At 39.0% G+C, this 17,386-nt stretch overlaps 1 protein-coding gene across 3 annotated transcripts in view; it reads left to right on the forward strand.

Annotated features, from left to right (window-relative positions):
• Positions 1 to 13,206, forward strand: part of chd9 (chromodomain helicase DNA binding protein 9) — a 250,190-nt gene extending 236,984 nt beyond the window's left edge. For all 3 annotated transcript variants that reach the window (XM_060838133.1, XM_060838131.1, XM_060838132.1), the window contains 2 exons: positions 5,304 to 5,408; positions 12,042 to 13,206. In XM_060838133.1, the coding sequence (XP_060694116.1) occupies positions 5,304 to 5,408; positions 12,042 to 12,905 (969 nt within the window). In that variant the 3' untranslated portion in view covers positions 12,906 to 13,206. The remainder of the gene's footprint in view (positions 1 to 5,303; positions 5,409 to 12,041) is intronic.
• The last annotated feature ends 4,180 nt before the right edge of the window (positions 13,207 to 17,386 follow it).

A 17,386-nucleotide genomic window follows, 5' to 3' on the forward strand; every position in this document is an offset into this window, starting at 1 on the left:
CCCCCGCGCGCGCTCTCCCCCCCACGCGCGCTCTGCCCCCCATGCGCTCTTCCCCCCCCCCCACCACACTCTGTCTCTCACTCTGTCTCCCCCCTCTCTTATCCCCCTCCCCGACCCTCCTCCATCCTCCCATGACACATACTTTCTTTCTCTCTTCCTGATTTGGCATTGAATTACGCCATCCTAATTTACAGTTCGCTTTCCTTGGACTGTCAATTTCACAGCCCTTCAAACTGGTTAAGGCGTTACATGCTTTTGCATGCTCTGTTCGCTTGAGTTCTCAGCTCCTGGTCTCCCTCAGCTTGCATTTTGTACAACTTGTTGGATGAGCTTGCAGCATGGATTGGTACATGGGACTTCGATGTTGTGGCCATTTCAGAGACATGGATAGAGAAGGGTGAGGAAAGGATGTTGCAGGTTCCAGGGTTTCGATCTTTCATTATAAACAGGCAAGGCGGTAAAAGAGGGGGGAGGTGTGGTCTTGTTAGTCAAGGATAGTATAACGGTGGCTGCGAGAACCTTTGATGAGGAGTCGTCTACAGAGGCAGTGTGGGCTGAGATTAGAAACAGGAGAGGAAAGGTCGCTCTGCTTTTTATAGGCCTCCGCAGAGTTCCAGGAAGGTGGAAGAGAGGATTAGCAAAATTATTCTGGGTAGGAGTGAAAGGAACAGAGTGGTCATTATGGGGGACTTTAACTTCCCCCATTACTTTACTGGAAATGCCATAACTCCAGTACATCGGATGGATCAGTTTTTGTCAATGTGTACAGGAGGGTTTCCTGACGCAGTATGTCGAAAGGCCGACAAGAGGGGAGGCCACATTGGTGCTTGGTAATGAACCTGGCGTTTGATTTAGTTGTAGGTGAGCACTTTGGAGCGAGTGACCATAATTCAGTTATGTTTAGTTTAGTGATGGAAAGGGATAGGTACATGCTGCAGGTCAGGAGTTATCGATGGGGCAAGGGCAATTATAATGACATTAGGCAAGAATTAGGATGCATAGAATGGGGTAGCAAAATGCAGGGGATGCAGACAATGGAAATGTGGAGCTGGTTTAAGGAACAGATATTGTGTGTCCTTGATAGGTAAGTCCTTGTCAAGCAGGGAGGGTGTGATTAGGTAAGGGAACCGTAGTTTACTACAGAAATTGCATCTCTTGTTACAAAGAAGGAGGAGGCTTATGTGTTGATGAGGCAAGATGGTTCAGATGAGGCGATGGAGAGATATAGATCGGCTAGGAAGGATTTAAAGAGAGAGTTAAGAAGAGCAAAGAGAGGACACGAGCAGTATTTAGCAAATAGAATAAAGGAGAACCCTAAAGCTTTTTTGTAGGTATGTGAGGAATAAAAGGATGACTAGGGTAGGAATAAGCCCAATCAAAGACAGAAGTGGGAAGTTGAGTGTTGACCCTGTGGAAATCAGAGAGGTGCTAAATGAACATTTCTCATCAGTTTTCACTCGGGAAAAGGAGAATATTGTTGAGAAGAATGAAGTATGAGATATTAGACTAGAAAGGATCGAGGTTAGTTACGAACAGGTGTTATCAATTCTAGAAGGAGTGAAAGTAGACATGTCCCCTGGGCCGGATGGGATTTATCCAAGAATTCTCTGGGAAGCTAGGGAGGAGCCAGCAGAGCCTTTGGCTTTGATATTTGAGTCGTCATTGTTTACAGGTTTGGTACCAGAGGACTGGAGGATTGCAAATGTTGTGCCCTTGTTCAAGAAGGGCAGTAGAGGTGACTCAGGTAATTATAGACCAGTGAGCCTTACTTTTGTTGTAGGAAAGGTTTTTGATAAGGATTATAAGAGATAAGATTTATAATCATCTAGCAAGCAACAATTTGATTTCAGATAGTCAACGTGGTTTCGTCACGTGGGCTGGTCATGTCTCACAAACCTTGTTGAGTTTTTTGAGAAGGTGACTAAGTATGTAGATGAGGGTAAGGCAGTTGACGTGGTATACATGGACTTCAGTACAGCCTTTGCTAAGGTTCCACATGGTGGGCTGTTGGAGAAAATGCAAAGGCATGGAATTGAGGGCGATTTAGCAGTTTGGATTAGAAGCTGGCTTTCAGAAAGAAGGCAGCGAGTGGTGGTTGATGGAAAATATTCAGCCTGGAGTCCGGTTACTAATGGTGTGCCACAAGGATCTGTTTTGGGACCACTGCTGTTTGTCATTTTTATAAATGACTTAGACGCAGGCATAGGTGGATGGGTTAGTAAATTTGCAGACGACACTACAGTCGGTGGAGTAGTGGACAGTGTGGAAGAATGTTCCAGGTTGCAGGGGACTTGGATAAACTGCAGAATTGGGCAGAGAGGTGGCAAATGGAGTTCAATGCAGCTAAATGTGAGGTGATGCACTTTGGGAAGAATAACAGGAAGGCAGAGTACTTGGTTGATGGAAAGATTCTTGGTAGTGTGGATGCGCAAAGGGATCTTGAAGTCCATGTACATAGATCCCTGAAAGGTGCCACCTAGGTGGATAGTGCTGTTAAGAAGGCATACGGTATGTTAGGTTTCACAGAGGGATTGAGTTCCGGAGCCACAATATCATGCTGCAAATATACAAAACGCTGGTGTGCCCACACTTGGAATATTGTGTACAGTTCTCGTCCCCATATATCAGGAATGATGTGGAAGCATTGGAAAAGGTACAGAGGAGATTTACCAGGATATTGCCTGGTCTTGGGGGAAGATCTTATGGGCAGGGCTGAGAGACTTGGGTCTGTTCTCATTGACAAGAAGGCGGTGAAGAGAGGATTTGATAGAGGCATGCACAATGGTCAGAGGATTAGATAGGGTAGACAGTGAAAGTCTTTTTTTTCTTAGAATGATGACATCAGGGAGTACGAGGGGGCATAACTACAAATGATAGATTTGTAGGGTGATAGATTTAAGACAGATATCAGCGGCAGGTTCTTTACGCAGAGAGTGGTAAGGGCTTGGAATGCCCTACCTGCTAATCTAGTCAACTCAGCCACATTAGGGAGATTTAAACAATCCATAAATAAGCACATGGATGATTTTGGGATAGTGTAGGGGGATGAATTGAGAATAGTTCACAGGTCGGCGCAAGATCGAGGGCCTGTTCTGCGCTGTATTGTTCTATGTTCTAAATGTTAAGAACAACAGAAATAGAAGGGCAAGTCTAACCAGTTAGTGAGAAAGACCTCTGAACATTTCTGCCATTTTGTCCTGACTTTCTGGATAACCTTTTGCAAGGGTACCCGTTCCCTATCTCTTGCTTGCTGCTCATCTGTGATATGACCGCCTCTGTAATCATGCAATCCATGTAGTTCTCTGCCTCACATATTTCTAGTTACTGATAGACCTTTGAAAACTGAGAGCTCAATCTTTTGTAGCCAGTAAGCATTCCCCAACATTGACTTGTCCAGATCATGAGAAGAGTCCTCCACTCCCAACATGTCACAGTTTCATTTTGTTTGGCCGAGCTGACCGGACATGCCTTAAACTTTACAGATCACTTTATTTACTTCAACTTACCTTAATATTACTCCTACACTATTAACCATAACCTGGAGACTAGCAAGATGTAGAAAATCTTTGCCCTTTCAAATCGGCTCCCTCTCTTCTACTTAAATTCTTATTTTCCCTGTGTTAGTTTAGAAATTTATATTTTATCAAAATTACAGGTGTTGGAACATTGTCCCTAATGTCAGTTGCTTTACAGCCAAGTAATTATGACTTTTGTGTGATATTGCTTCTCGATTTTTTTTTTTCCCCAAGCTTAACCCAGGTTAGATGTTGCCCTGCAGGTTGAACTGTTTAGTACACGGGAGGTACAGAACTATTACAACTATGTTGTCTTAGGTTAGAAATTGGTATTTAAGACTAAAGTGAAGAATATCTTCACCCAAAAGGTTGTGATACTGAGGAAATTGTAGAAAGGTGAAGTTGAAAGTAGAGATTAGTAGTCATAGTTTTATTGAATGGCAGAGCATATTCAGGGCTGAATGGCTGCTCCTTCTATTTCTTTAAATGTTTTATCCTATTACCTATTTTTGACAGTCTATCTCCTGGATAGGCTAATCATTTTCCTTCAGTTGAGAATTTGAATTGGCATGCAAAGATTCTATAACAAAGCTTTAAAATATATTTTCACTTCCTCCCATTCCACATCCCTAAAGACACTATTCAGTTCTGCCAGTTCATACTTCTTTGCTGGATGTCCTGACGATGCCATCTTTCACACCAGTAATTTTGATATATCTTGTCTTTTTCGTTCAAAACATAACCCCCTTACAATATGGTCAACACCGTCCTTCTGATTTCCCATACACCGCTCTCCTTCCTTCCCTTGCTTGACAAAGCCACAATGAGACTCCTTGTCCTCGCTTTCCTGTCTACCAACACTGAATGGACCATCCTCTGCTTTTTCTACTGTATCTAATCCAATATCAGTGTTGAGTGCATCTTTATTTCCCCCCTACCTTCAGCATTCCAGTGAACCATTCTTCACACAACATCCTGGCCTAGTCTTCCATCAAGGCCAATTCCCCTACTTCCTTATTCACTGCATCTCTATGTAGAAGTGATAAAACACAGGCCCTGTTAACTTCTTCATTCCCACAGTCTGGGATGCCATTTCATAATTTCAAAGATAGCAGCAATTTAATTATACTTCTTTTGATTAAATATACAGCTTTCATATATGACCTTCTCTACACTGGGGACCCCAAACAGATTGAGCAATCACTTTGCTGAACACCTCCATTCAATCTGCAAGAGTGATCCCAAGTTTCTGGCTATTTCTTATTTTAAGTTTCTGTTTTACTCTGTCCCTTTTGTTGGACTCCTACGCTGTTCTAATGAATCTGGATGAATGCTGGAGGGTCAGTGCATCATCTTTCAACTAAGCACTTTGTAAACATCTAGACTTGATATCAAGTTCCACAGTTTCTATTTGCAGCTACTGCTCCTGCTACTTCTGGTGAACATCTTTCCTCTGCTCTGCTTTCTTGGATTCTGTGCTGCTTAAAACCAGTTACATCTGGAACATTTGAATTCTAGCCAATGGTCACAGACCTGAAACATTGTTCTCGTTCTCTCTACAATTGCAACCTGATCTGTTCAATATGTCTAGCCTTTTTTGTTTATATTTTAGATTTCAAGCATCAGGTTTACCTTTCATAAAGCACTGCTAATACTTTGTCCTGGGTATGGACTCTATTTGTTTTACAATATTGCTGTTTTCAAACTTGGTACATGGGAAATTTGGGAGAGAAAAGCTAAACCATGTTCTGTAAAGTTCTGTAAATTACAAGGCTGTTTTTGCTTTAGGTGGGTGGCTCACTGGCTCCTCCGATTAAAGACTTGGAGAGGTGGCTGCAGGAAAATCCCGATTTTGGAATTGCTCCAGAATGGGCAAGTGTAGTAAAGCAGTCGGTAAGTAATGCAATAAAATTTTGAAAGGTTTCATGTTGAAGTTTGATGTTGTAATTTGTACTCTGTTTTGAAATAGTAAAAGTGTAAGCTTAGACCACTAGGTAATTAACTGCTGTCTTTCAATAACTCAACCTGGCAGTTTGACTGTGAGAATCTAATCATCTCATCAGCAATTTAATATTCAAAGCTATTCAAGTACAATCATAAATCCACTATATTGGATTATCAATTTGTTGAGATTCATTTAGTTGTGGATCACGACTACTTGAAATCATAATTTTCAATTATATTACTCCATCTCGTAACAGGAATGGAGAGTACTGGACTCATAGTAAAATTCTTGGTTGTGTAGATGAGCAGAGAGATCTGTGTCCAGGTGCATAGATCCTTGAAAGTTGCCACCCAGGTTGATAGGGTTGTTAAGAAGGCATACAGTTTGTTAGCTTTTATTAATAGAGGGATTGAGTTTTGGAACCATGAGATCATGCGGCAGCTGTACAAAACTCTGGTGCGGCCACATTTGGAATATTGCGCATAATTCTGGTCACCACGTGAGAGGACGTGGAAGCTTTGGAAAGTGTTCAGAGGAGATTTACTAGGATTTTGCCTGGTATGGGGGGAAGGTCTGACAAGGAACGACTGAGTGACTTGAGGCTGTTTTCGTTAGAAGAGGGTTGAGAGGTGACTTAATTGAGACATATAAGATAGTCAGAGCATTAGATAGGTTGGACAGTGAGAGCCTTTTTCCTCTGATGGCGATGGCTAGCACGAGGGGACATAGCTTTAAATTGAGGGGTGGTAGATAAAGAACAGATGTCAGTGGTAGTTTCTTTACTCATCGCAGTAGGGTCATGGAACGCACTGCCTGCAACAATAGACTTGTCAACTTTAAGGGTACTTAAGTGGTCATTGGATCGGCACATGAATGAGAATGGAATAGTGTACGTTAGAGGGGCTTCAGATTGGTTCCACAGGTCGGTGCAACATCAAGGGCCGAAGTGCCTGTACTGCGCTATAATGTTCTTTGTTCTAACTTTGTAATAGGAAGCTAAAGTGCTATTTTACACTTTCATCAATTCATCAATTTAGTCCGTAGTTTAGATGCCCGAGATGATTTGTGACTTCTCATAATTAGGTCATCTGCTCTGTGAAATTTAAACATAATTAAGACATTGACTAGAAATTTCAGAGCAGTCTGAAAACATTCACAACAATCTTCAGGCAGTATAGCTGAGTGAATGATCCATCTTGACTGCCTGCCTCCAGAGTTCTCCAATATTACAGATGCCAATTGGGTTCGTTCCCTGTAATTTAAAAAAAAAAACTGGCTGGTGGCACTGGATGCTGCAAAGGCTGTGAACTTTGTAAACATTTCAGCAATGCTGCTGAAGATATGTGCTCTAGAACTTGCCATGCCCCTAACTAAGCTGTTCCAGTGCAGCTGAAACACTGACATCTCCCCAACAAGTGGAAAATCGCCCAGGTGTGTTCTGTACACAAAAAGCAGAACAAATCCATCCCGACCAATTACAGTCCCATTAATTTACTCTTGGCCATCAGTAAAGTGATGGAAGGGGTCATCAACAGTGCTCACAAGAAGCTCTTGTTTAGTAATAACCTGTTCATGACATCCAGTTTGGGTACTACCAGGGTCACTCAGTTCTGATCTCGTTACAACCTTGGTTGAAATTTAAACATAACAGCTAAACTTCAGTGGTAAGGTGAGACCGACTGTCCTTGACATGAAGGCTACATTTGACAGTGTGTGGCATCAAGACACCCTAGCAAAACTGGAGTTATTGGTAATCAGGGAGAAGACTCTTTGCATCATGAATGTTAGAAAGGAAGATGATTGTGGTTGTTGGAGGCTTGTCATCTCAGCTCTTTGCCAGAATTCCTCAGGATGACTGTTGCCCTTCTGGTGTCTATGTGGAGTTTGCAAATTCTCCCCAAATCTGTGTGGGTTTCCTCCTGATGCTCCAGTTATCTCCCAAAGTCCAAAGGTGTGTAGGTTACGTAGATTGTGCCCACTTTGTCGGGCATGTGCAGGCTAGGTAGGCTAGCCCTGGGAAATGCAGGTTTGCAGGGATAAGGTGGCGTGGGTCTGTGTGGGATGCCTTTCAGAGGGTCAATGTGGACTCCATGGGCAAATAGCCTGATTCCACCCTGTAAGGATTCTGTTCAAACTTGACACCATCCACGACAATGCGGCCCTTTTGATCACCATCACTTCAACAAATCCCCACACCCTCCACCCATGACCCTCAGTAACAGTAGTGTGTACCACTGCAGAAATTCACCAAGATTTCTTCCACCTTCCAAATTCAATGTATTAATGTCTCAATGGATAAGGGTAGCAGATACATGGGAACATCGCCACCTGTAAGTCCTTCTCTAAACTGTTTGCCATCCAGCCTTGGAAATATATTGCAGTTTGTTCAGTGTTACTGGGTCAAAATCTGGGAATTGCCACCTGAATAGCACTGTGGGTCTACATAGAGCACATGGATTGCAGCAATTCAAGAATGCAGCTCATCACTACATGATAAAGGGCAGTATGACAAATGCCTGCTCAGCCAGCAACACTAATGTCATATGAATTAATTAGAAAAAATATATAAACAGGGAAAGGTTGGAAGTTATCTCATACTAAAACAATAGTCAGGAAGGAGTAATTTTGTTTCATGACCATCTGTTAAAATGCACTCGTTGCAATACATAGGAAATACACGTGGGGTACTGGAACTGATTATTTCGTTGAAAGGGTTTCTGACATTGAGTTGGTTTACATACCTTTAAATTATAGAGAAAAAATATGCAATCGTGTTATAGAGCTGAATCATAGAATTTTACAACACAGGAGAAAACCACTTGCTGCATTGTGCCAGTACTTTGAATGAGCATTTGTGCTTTGACCCACTCCTCCTGTTGTTCGTTTAACCCTGTAAAATACCTCACTCTTAGACACCTGTTCAACTCTTTTATTTTTAATTATCTACGGAGTTGTCTTCAACCCAGTCCTGACAATTGGATGAGAGGATGAGTGTGAAAACTAAATTATTGTTCTGAAAAATTCTGGTAATGCACTCTTAAGTTGGGAAGAAAGTGAGTAAATGCTGGAAAGGAAACTGGATTCTTAAAATTGGTAGAAACCTCATGCAAGCAGAATGGTGCACCCAGTAGGTCAGGGTAATTTTAATTATGGGTACTGACTTGGATCAGATCAGATCAAAATATTATGAAGTTTATGAGTCAGAAAGGATAAAGTTAATAAATAAATTGATTGGAAACTAGATTTGGTCTGGGGCATATTTCATAAATGTTGAAGAGTCATCTAATTGAGCAATGATGCAAAGGGATACATATGTAGCATCATGCATGAACAGTTGGCTTTTTTTTGCTTTTCTCAAAGGATGAGGTAGACGAATTACAGAATAAACTCACTTTCCCAGTTCTTTTTGGATGGCATCGAATAGTTTAAGTGGTGAGAAATTGATTAAATTAAAGACAGAAGTTAATGAGAGCTATAAGAATAATTAAAGAACTAAAGTGAGTGTTGAAATGCAAAGAGTGAGGATAAGGAAGAAATTCGTGAAGTAACAGTAAGCATTTTTTGTTTACAGATTGTCTGGATTCCTGCAATAGAGATCAGCACTTAGCAGAATCTATTCAATTTTTATATCATTTTAAGTGTCTCAATTAGGTTACCCTTTAAATTCTTTAAAATTTGTTGGATTAAACTCCACACTAACCTCTGCTCAACCTTTTTCTTCAAACTTTGTTGGTGTACTCTCTCATTTTTTCTCCTCTTCCTTCTGGGTGCTTATCTAGCTTCCACTTTTGAATACATCTAACAATCTCAACTGGGAGCAGCAAGTTCTATATTCTTACCAATGTTTTCATATGCAAAGTTCCATTATTATTTGATTTGTGGTGTAAGTAAAGTATAACAGTGATGTGCATTACATTTCTAATACTTACTCTGTGTTTTTACATTGATTTTAGGAGGTGTATTGATTTTTTTTTAACAAAGATTTTTGAGGGAGGTTAATGCCTCAAAGTTTTGCTTGGTTAAGGTTGACTATGGTTATGTGTACCTGTTGATTATCTGCAACATTTGATCAATCGGCGCACTCTAGATGCTAGTTAATAAAAGTTTGTTGTATAAGTTTCTCCTGAATTCCTTACTGGATTTAATGTCCTTGGGTTTTGGACTTCACCCACAAGTGCAAGCATTTTCTATCCATCTATCCTATCAAACGAATCATAATTTTAAAGATTTCTTTCGGGTCACCCCTCAGCCTTGGCCTGCTCAGTCTTCAATAAATATATCCTTCAAGTTTTTATATCATTCTTGAGAACTTTTTTTTTTGCATCTTATTCAGTGCATATGTTTTTATCATACAGAGACCAAAAATGTGTGCAACACTTTGGCTTAACTAACATTCAATTGTGTTTAATATAATTTTGCTGCACTTCACAAGAAATGAATCCCAGTGATTTGATTTTCTAATGGCCCAATTAATCTGCTTCACTTCTTTTGTGCATCTGTGCTTTTTCTTCTTTACCTCCCTTCAGATTTGTTACTTAAGCAATGCATGATCTCTTTATGTCTTTATCAAAGTGCAGCACCTTACACTTATGTATGTTTGAAATTAGTCTTTCCAATTACATTAATTAAATATCCACACTGTCCATTTTGTCAGGAAATAGATTCACTTGTTAGAAACATAGATATGAAGGATTTTTTTTCCATAACAGCAATATTCATTTGCGGATAGAAAATTAAAAGTATTTCAAATTATTAACAGGTTGATAGGACTGTTTCTTGTGGTTATGATGTGAGGGGTGTAGATAGAACTTCCAATGCAAGGAATTTAGAACTGACGTTGGGAAAAACTTCTTGATATAACATAGAAGACCTTCAATTTCATATTCTGGATTGGTGGTTAAAGCAAAAACTTGACATTCAAGATTTAATTAGCATGGAGGGGAAATGAAAATATTTGAAAGCGTAGGGAACAGGATGGGTAAACACAATTAGAACAATAATTTTGTGGATGGTAAAAATGAAATAGATGGGTTGAGTCAAAAAGCCTGTTTCTGTATTGTAACTTCTGTAAGTATTGCTGACCACATTTGACCTATTTATTTGTATTTGGAAAATGAGCAGTATGCAAAGAAGCATGCTACTAGATCTAAGTTGTTTAAGGTAAAATGTAGTTTGTCTATTCAGCAGGATTCTCCTAGTTTTGATTCCAGTTCTGTGGCTGAATTTAGTCATCTGGTTTAAGCTCAGTGTTTAGTTAGGGAAAAGTGATCCCATTTCTGAAATAAGTGGGGTTATCCACTTTGATAGGTGGACGGGCATGCAGAATACTTCTTAAATGGGAAGAAGTTGTAAAGTGTAGATGTACAAAGGAACCTGAGTATCCTTGTCAATCAGTCGAAGAACGCTAACATGTAGATGCAGCAGGTTATTAGGAAAACTAATGGAATGTTATCCTTTATTGCAAGAGAATTTGAGTACAAGAGTAGTGAAGCCTTGCTTCACTTGTATAGAACCTTGATTAAATATGCCGTTTTGATCTCCTTACCTCAGGGAGAATGTTATTGTCATAGAAGGAATGCAACAGGTTCACCCAGATTTGTTCCATGATATGGGATTGTCCCATGAAGAAAGAATGTATATTGTGTCCAAGTATCCTGTAGTGTTTTGAAGAATTAGAGGTGATCTCATTGAAATCTGCCCAGGTTCAGTTCCAGCCTTAGGTGACTGTATGGAGTTTACACGTTCTCCCCGTGTCTGTGTGGGCTTCCCTCGGGTGCTCCAGTTTTCTCCCACAGCCCAAAGATGTGCACGTTAGGTGTATTGACCATGCTAAATTACTCTGTAGTGTCCAGGAATGTGCAAGCTAAATTTAGCCGTGATGAATGCTAGATTACGGGGATAGGATGGGGGGAACAGAGTCTGGAATGGATGCTGTTCAGAGGGTCAGTGCTAGCTCGAACAGCTTCTTTTTGCACTGTAGGGATTCTATGATAATAGAGTAGATGCAGGTAAGCTATTTTTTTCTGGTTGGGGAGTCTAAAGCCAGTGGGGCACAATTTCAACGTAAGTGCGATACCATTTAGGGCCAAAGTCAGTTTTGTTTTAAAACTCAGAGGGTGAAAACCTGTGGACTGTTGTGTGTGTTTAAAGTAGAGATTGCTAGATTTTGGTGTGTTAAAGGTGTTATGAGTTATAGGGACAGTGTGGGTAAGAGGCATTGAATTGTTTGATCAGCAATAATATTAAATGGCAGAACATGTTCAATGGGCTAAGTGGTCCACTCCTGTTCCTAAGATCTCTAATGATAACTCTTGCAAGAAAACATCATAGTCTATGACATTTCTTGTGACTGTAATGTGTGACACTCATTTGATATGCTTACAAGTGAAGAATGTTGATATGCTCAGTTTCCTGAGGAGGTTTGATACCTGTAAACCAACGTCTTAGTGGTTTCAGGTGAGCAGGGAAGAAAATAGATCAAAGTAGGAAGAAGGGCAGTTGGTGATCTAACTTTGCCATTTTGGCTTGTTGTAGTATATAAATATGGCAAGTATTTAATATAGACTGTGTTTCTTTCCTAGGGGTATTTACCGGAAAATATGTTTGACCGCATCCTCACAGGACCTGTTGTGCGAGAAGAGGTTAGTCGAAGGGGTAGACGTCCAAAAAGTGAGCTCACCAAAGCTGCTGCTGCAGCTATGACTGTTAACCCCTTAGTCGCCAATGGCCTTCTTGCTGGGATGGACTTAAACAGCCTCCAAAGTTTGCAACAGAATCTCCAGAATTTACAGTCTTTACAATTGACAGCTGGATTGATGGGATTCCCTGCAGGCCTTCCATCTACAGGTGGAGAGACAAAATCCCTGACTTCCATGTTTCCTATGATGCATTCGAATATAGCAGGGTTACCTAATATATTTGGTATGGGAGATTTACTAACTAAATCCTCAGAGACTGGTCCCAAGGACAGAAAGGGAAGTAGCACTATAGATTCCTTCAAGCCAACAGATGGATCAAATGAAAGGACAGAGAAACAAAATGTGGATGTTTGTAATGAAATCTCAGTGTCAAGTTCTGCTGCGTCTTCTCCTAGGAAGGTTACGCCAACCACAAGTGCTTCTGCCTCAGTAACATCCAGCGGTCCTCTGGCTATTAATCCACTGTTATTGTCCAGTATGCTTTATCCAGGCATTCTACTCTCTCCAGGCCTTAACATACCTATTCCAGGATTCCCTCAGACTAATATCTTTGATGTACAGACTAATAGAAATACAGATGTAACCAAGCCCAAGCCTACAAAGGAAACAGTAGAACATCAAGAGGGAACAGAACAGAATTCTTCACATGAAAATAGTGGAGATGATGCATCTGAAAAAGCAACATCATTGTCTACTAGTGAAGATACAACTCAACCAGATGATTCAGATTCCAGTGAAGAAGACTGAACTTGAAATAATATATTTAATCTAACACTGGAACAGCTTCATTGATTAGTATAAATGGTTCTTTTCTGTAAATAGTCCAGTGATGATTCAGAAAAAAGTACTCATCTGTGATTAACTGAGAGGATTTCAGTATCTATTTATAGGTACAAAGTATTTAATGGTACCTTGCATGTAAAGTTGTTTTGGGAGGCTAAACAGAATCCATGTGTGCTCTCAGTTGTAACAAATACTGAAGCATCACAGTGCTAGTTGTTAATTTTTTTTAGGGAATTAATTTTAATAAAATAAATATGCACCATGAGAGCCGTATATTTAATATATTTGGTGTGAACTAGGGAAAATGAGGATACCTTTATGCATATCGTATTAACTTTCTGTATATAAATCCACAAACTCTTTGACGCTCATTTCAGTACTCAGATCAAACTGCAGGAGACACAGCAATAACCCTGGCAGCTAATGAATGTCATTAAAACTGTAGAATATACATCTTGATAATGCAACATGGCAACAGTCAAAATGGAAGTTTGCATTTTATTGCTAAAGTGTTGTGATGCACTGTCAGTTTTAAAATTCAGGTACACTTCTGAGTTATTTGGAAGATTTTTTTTTCCCAATTGGCCGTAAAACTGGCTATTTATTTATTACCTCAGCAGTGCTAGTTTAGAAGTTTTACAGAAGTAGTTGTATAATATTTGCTTTGTTCGCAGTTTGCAAGATGTCTCATTTATCACATTATGTAGCTGGTTGTAGTGAGTGCTTTCACTTTGCATGTGTTCTTTCTCTGCAAATTATTAAAAGGGGGCAAGGTGCCATGGGAAGTCACATTGATACGTGCAGTATATTTTGCCTGGTTATTCATTTCATGGGAATGATTGGTTGGTGTTCCAACATAGGCAACAGAAATAGGAATTCTGTCCGGAAAGGGTTCTTTGATCCCAATTTACATTACCTTGCTTCTTTGGGAGTATTTAAGGAGTGGTTTAGTAAATTGAATATACAGTGCATTCCTGCCAAAAACCACTATAGGAATCATTGTGTTGATCAAATAAAAGTATACAAATAGAAGAGGAAGTGATGCATTTTATTATACAGTTTTCAGTGTTCATTATCACTGCAGAGCAGTGTATTAGTTCGCTGCATTGAAAAATAAAATTGTTTCCACTGCAGTGAAATATTGTTTGGCGCACATTATCATCTTTCCATAGGAACCATGCCAACCTCTATTTGGAAAGGGCTGTGGGTACAGTGCTGATCCAATTTAAACATGGATCCCCAGCAACTATTGCCTACCAGCGTCATACTAATCAATACTGAACTACAGTTTTACATTGGGCATTCAGTACTGAATTTGAAAACTAAACAAATGTCTTCTGATATAAGAAGCTCACCAGGATGATAGAACTAACAAAGCAGAGCACTATTGACTGTGTGCATTGCAGAATTATTATACTTGTGACTTGTTTGTATAATTCTGTTTGTTACACTAACATATTGTATTTGCGCAGTAGTTTTAATTTCATACACAATATTCCTCTCTGCTGTCAGTAATAGACTGGAAAAAAATCATCGTCAAAAGCTGGTGTGAAATTATTGCAAAGCAGTGTTAAAATGCACATGTACCCATATGCTAGAAGCAAAGGCAATTAATGCCATTTGCAGTATTGAGATTTTGTTGATTTCACAGTTAGAAATGTATTTAGAGGCAACAGTTTACAAAGAGAGGTTTAATATGCAGTCATTTTTAAAGCTGTTGTATCCCACTTTTTTGCTTGCTTTCATAGACCAATTCCATATCAAAAACAGGTACAGTCCCCAGTTTTGCTGTATGGTGTATAGGTATGTAATTGAATACTTTTTATTAGATGTAAGAGAAACACACATTACAGCACAGAAGCAAATTGATTTTTAGCTTGCTCTTCCAGAATGCTTAACCAGCCTAGAGTATGATATTTAATATGCACAGAACTTCGTGGATAAATCTGTTGAATTTCTCTGAAAATGTGTCCGGGTTTGGTTGTACTCTTAAGTATTTCATCTAGAAATTTGGGCTTTGTTACGCCCTCAATGAAATTTCATTATTCTAGATGGGGCAATTTAAAAAATAATTCACAAAAACATGCGTATGATCCACTGCATTTTTGATTCGACAAACGGAAGAATCTTTGAAAACAGTGCAACTTTTAATTGTAGCACTGATTTTAATATTCAAGTTAACAATGACTGGTACCTTTGAAGACTGGTGTATGTGCAGGATAGTATTTAGATTTTCAAATATAGTTTGTACATGCCACCTAAAAGGATACCACAGCTTTAAAAAGTATGCAAACTAAGTGAATACTTTAAAATATTTTTACAGTAATTTTGTAGTGCTAAACACAGGCAGCATTAAACTAAATTATACAGTGCTGGTTTCTTTATATACCGAATTGCTCCTTCTGTCTGAAATGAAGCATTACTGTATATAAACATATATTTCCCTGATGTCTAGTAATAAACTATTTTTGTCATTATTCTCTTACAATGGTGAGATCTGACAGACCACAGTTTTCAAACATCTATGTAAAATGTCACATTGTCTCCGTTTGCCTCCAGGTTAGATTTAATAACTGTTTCCCTTATTTTTACTGACTCTCAATAATTGTGTTCAGGTGGTGTTACATTGGTCCTGCTTTTTTAATATTTAAAAAATGCCCACAAAACTAAAGCTGCAGGAGACAACAATGTGTAACAATCAGTGGCTGATGCGATGCACCAATGTAGCATTAGTCAACATGAACAAACACACAAAAGAATTACACTAATACGTGCTGCCATTAGCAGGATCACTGATGAGTTGGTAAATTGAATATGTGTATTTGTAGTTATTGTAAGTCAAACTTTGGTAGCTGCTCTGACCATGTATTTAATTATGTTGCTGGAGGCTTGATGATTGTGTGTTTTTATTTTGGACAATTGCAGTACTTGCAGGTTGTATTCTGTGTAGTCTGAATTGGCTTTCTGTAGTACAATGAGTCTTAAAAAGTCATTTGTAATTTATTGAATTACTTTCTATGAAGTTCTATAGAGCAAATGGAAGTTTAATTATTTTTATTAAACCTATTCTTTGACTACCCATGATGTATGTTTGTGTACACTCATTCTAAATTGTGTAATGTGCAAAATTTCAGTTGAATTTTCTACAACCTCTTTTTGATTACTATGGAAATTTGATATCGGTTGAGTTGTGAGAAACCCAGTGGTAGTCAAACTGGGGAAAAGATTTAAATGCAAAGTACGATGATTTGTATGTCAGTAACAATGCTGTAATTTAGAGTATTGCTGAGAATTTTATACAGTGGAATTAAAACCTGAGATTCATTTTCCTACCCATATATACCATGGGTAATCAGGTAATTGCATCGCAAACTATCTTAGGGTTGCCTTTAGGGTTTCTATTTCCAAGCCCTGGTACAATAATTTCCCAAGGTGGTCAAAACCACTGGTCACATTCCTAGAGTAGTAAGATGAACATTTCTAACATCATACCATCTGTTTTTGGTTCGTGGAGTTATCTAAACATAATGTTTTGCTATTACTGTAATGTTTCAATGCTTAAGGTGCAAGATCTAATGTGAAATACCTTTTTCCTTTTTCGTTGTTTCTATTGTATAATCAGTTAAATACTTTTGGTAATAGATTTACAACATTTTCCATTTTACTCCTTTAGCCCAGCCTTGAAAGAGGACCCATCTTCAATAATGCATTCCTTTATTTCACCATGTTAGCATTGTTACAATCTCCCCCGATGTGGGGAAAAAAATAAATTAGTATCAATTTGTGGATTCATCCAGTGGATATTGATGAAAATGATTTGGAAGAGAGTTGTGTCAAGTCAGTTAAGTTCAGTTGTATTCTGAGTCTGGTGTTTGTTCCCTTTGATGCCTCAATATCCACTTCTCAGTTAAGTCGTGATGTTCTTAGATCAATCCCTGCTCTGGTCACAAAATTATTTAACAATTATACCTCAACTGGAGTATCATCCTCAGAGATATGTTCAAAAGCTAGTGTAGGATTAGTAAGCCCAGAGAAAGCAAGAATGCTTTCAAAATAAGTTTTAAAGACTTGTATGTGAATACACACAGCATTGGTAACGAGAAGAGTGAATAATCAGCACCGATAGAAACAGTATGACGTAAGAAGCATTACAGAGGTAAAAGCAAATTACAGCACATTTTGGAAATCTGAAATAAAAACAGAAGATACTAGAAAAACCCATGTCTGGCAGAATCTTGGGGGGAGAAACAGTTAGTGTTTCAAGTCAAACGTGACTCCTTGGACGATCAGTTCTGGCATTAGAAACATAATTGAAAGGTGACCAAACCTGAATGTTGAAGGATATTTGATATCCAAATAATAAACTAGGAAATGTTGGTAGGGTTGCTCTGTTAATTAAATAATGTGTGTTTTCGTTATTGAGAGATGAACTGAATTTGAAAAAT

The sequence above is a fragment of the Hemiscyllium ocellatum genome, chromosome 17 (genome assembly GCF_020745735.1).
Source record: "Hemiscyllium ocellatum isolate sHemOce1 chromosome 17, sHemOce1.pat.X.cur, whole genome shotgun sequence".
Taxonomy (NCBI): domain Eukaryota; kingdom Metazoa; phylum Chordata; class Chondrichthyes; order Orectolobiformes; family Hemiscylliidae; genus Hemiscyllium; species Hemiscyllium ocellatum.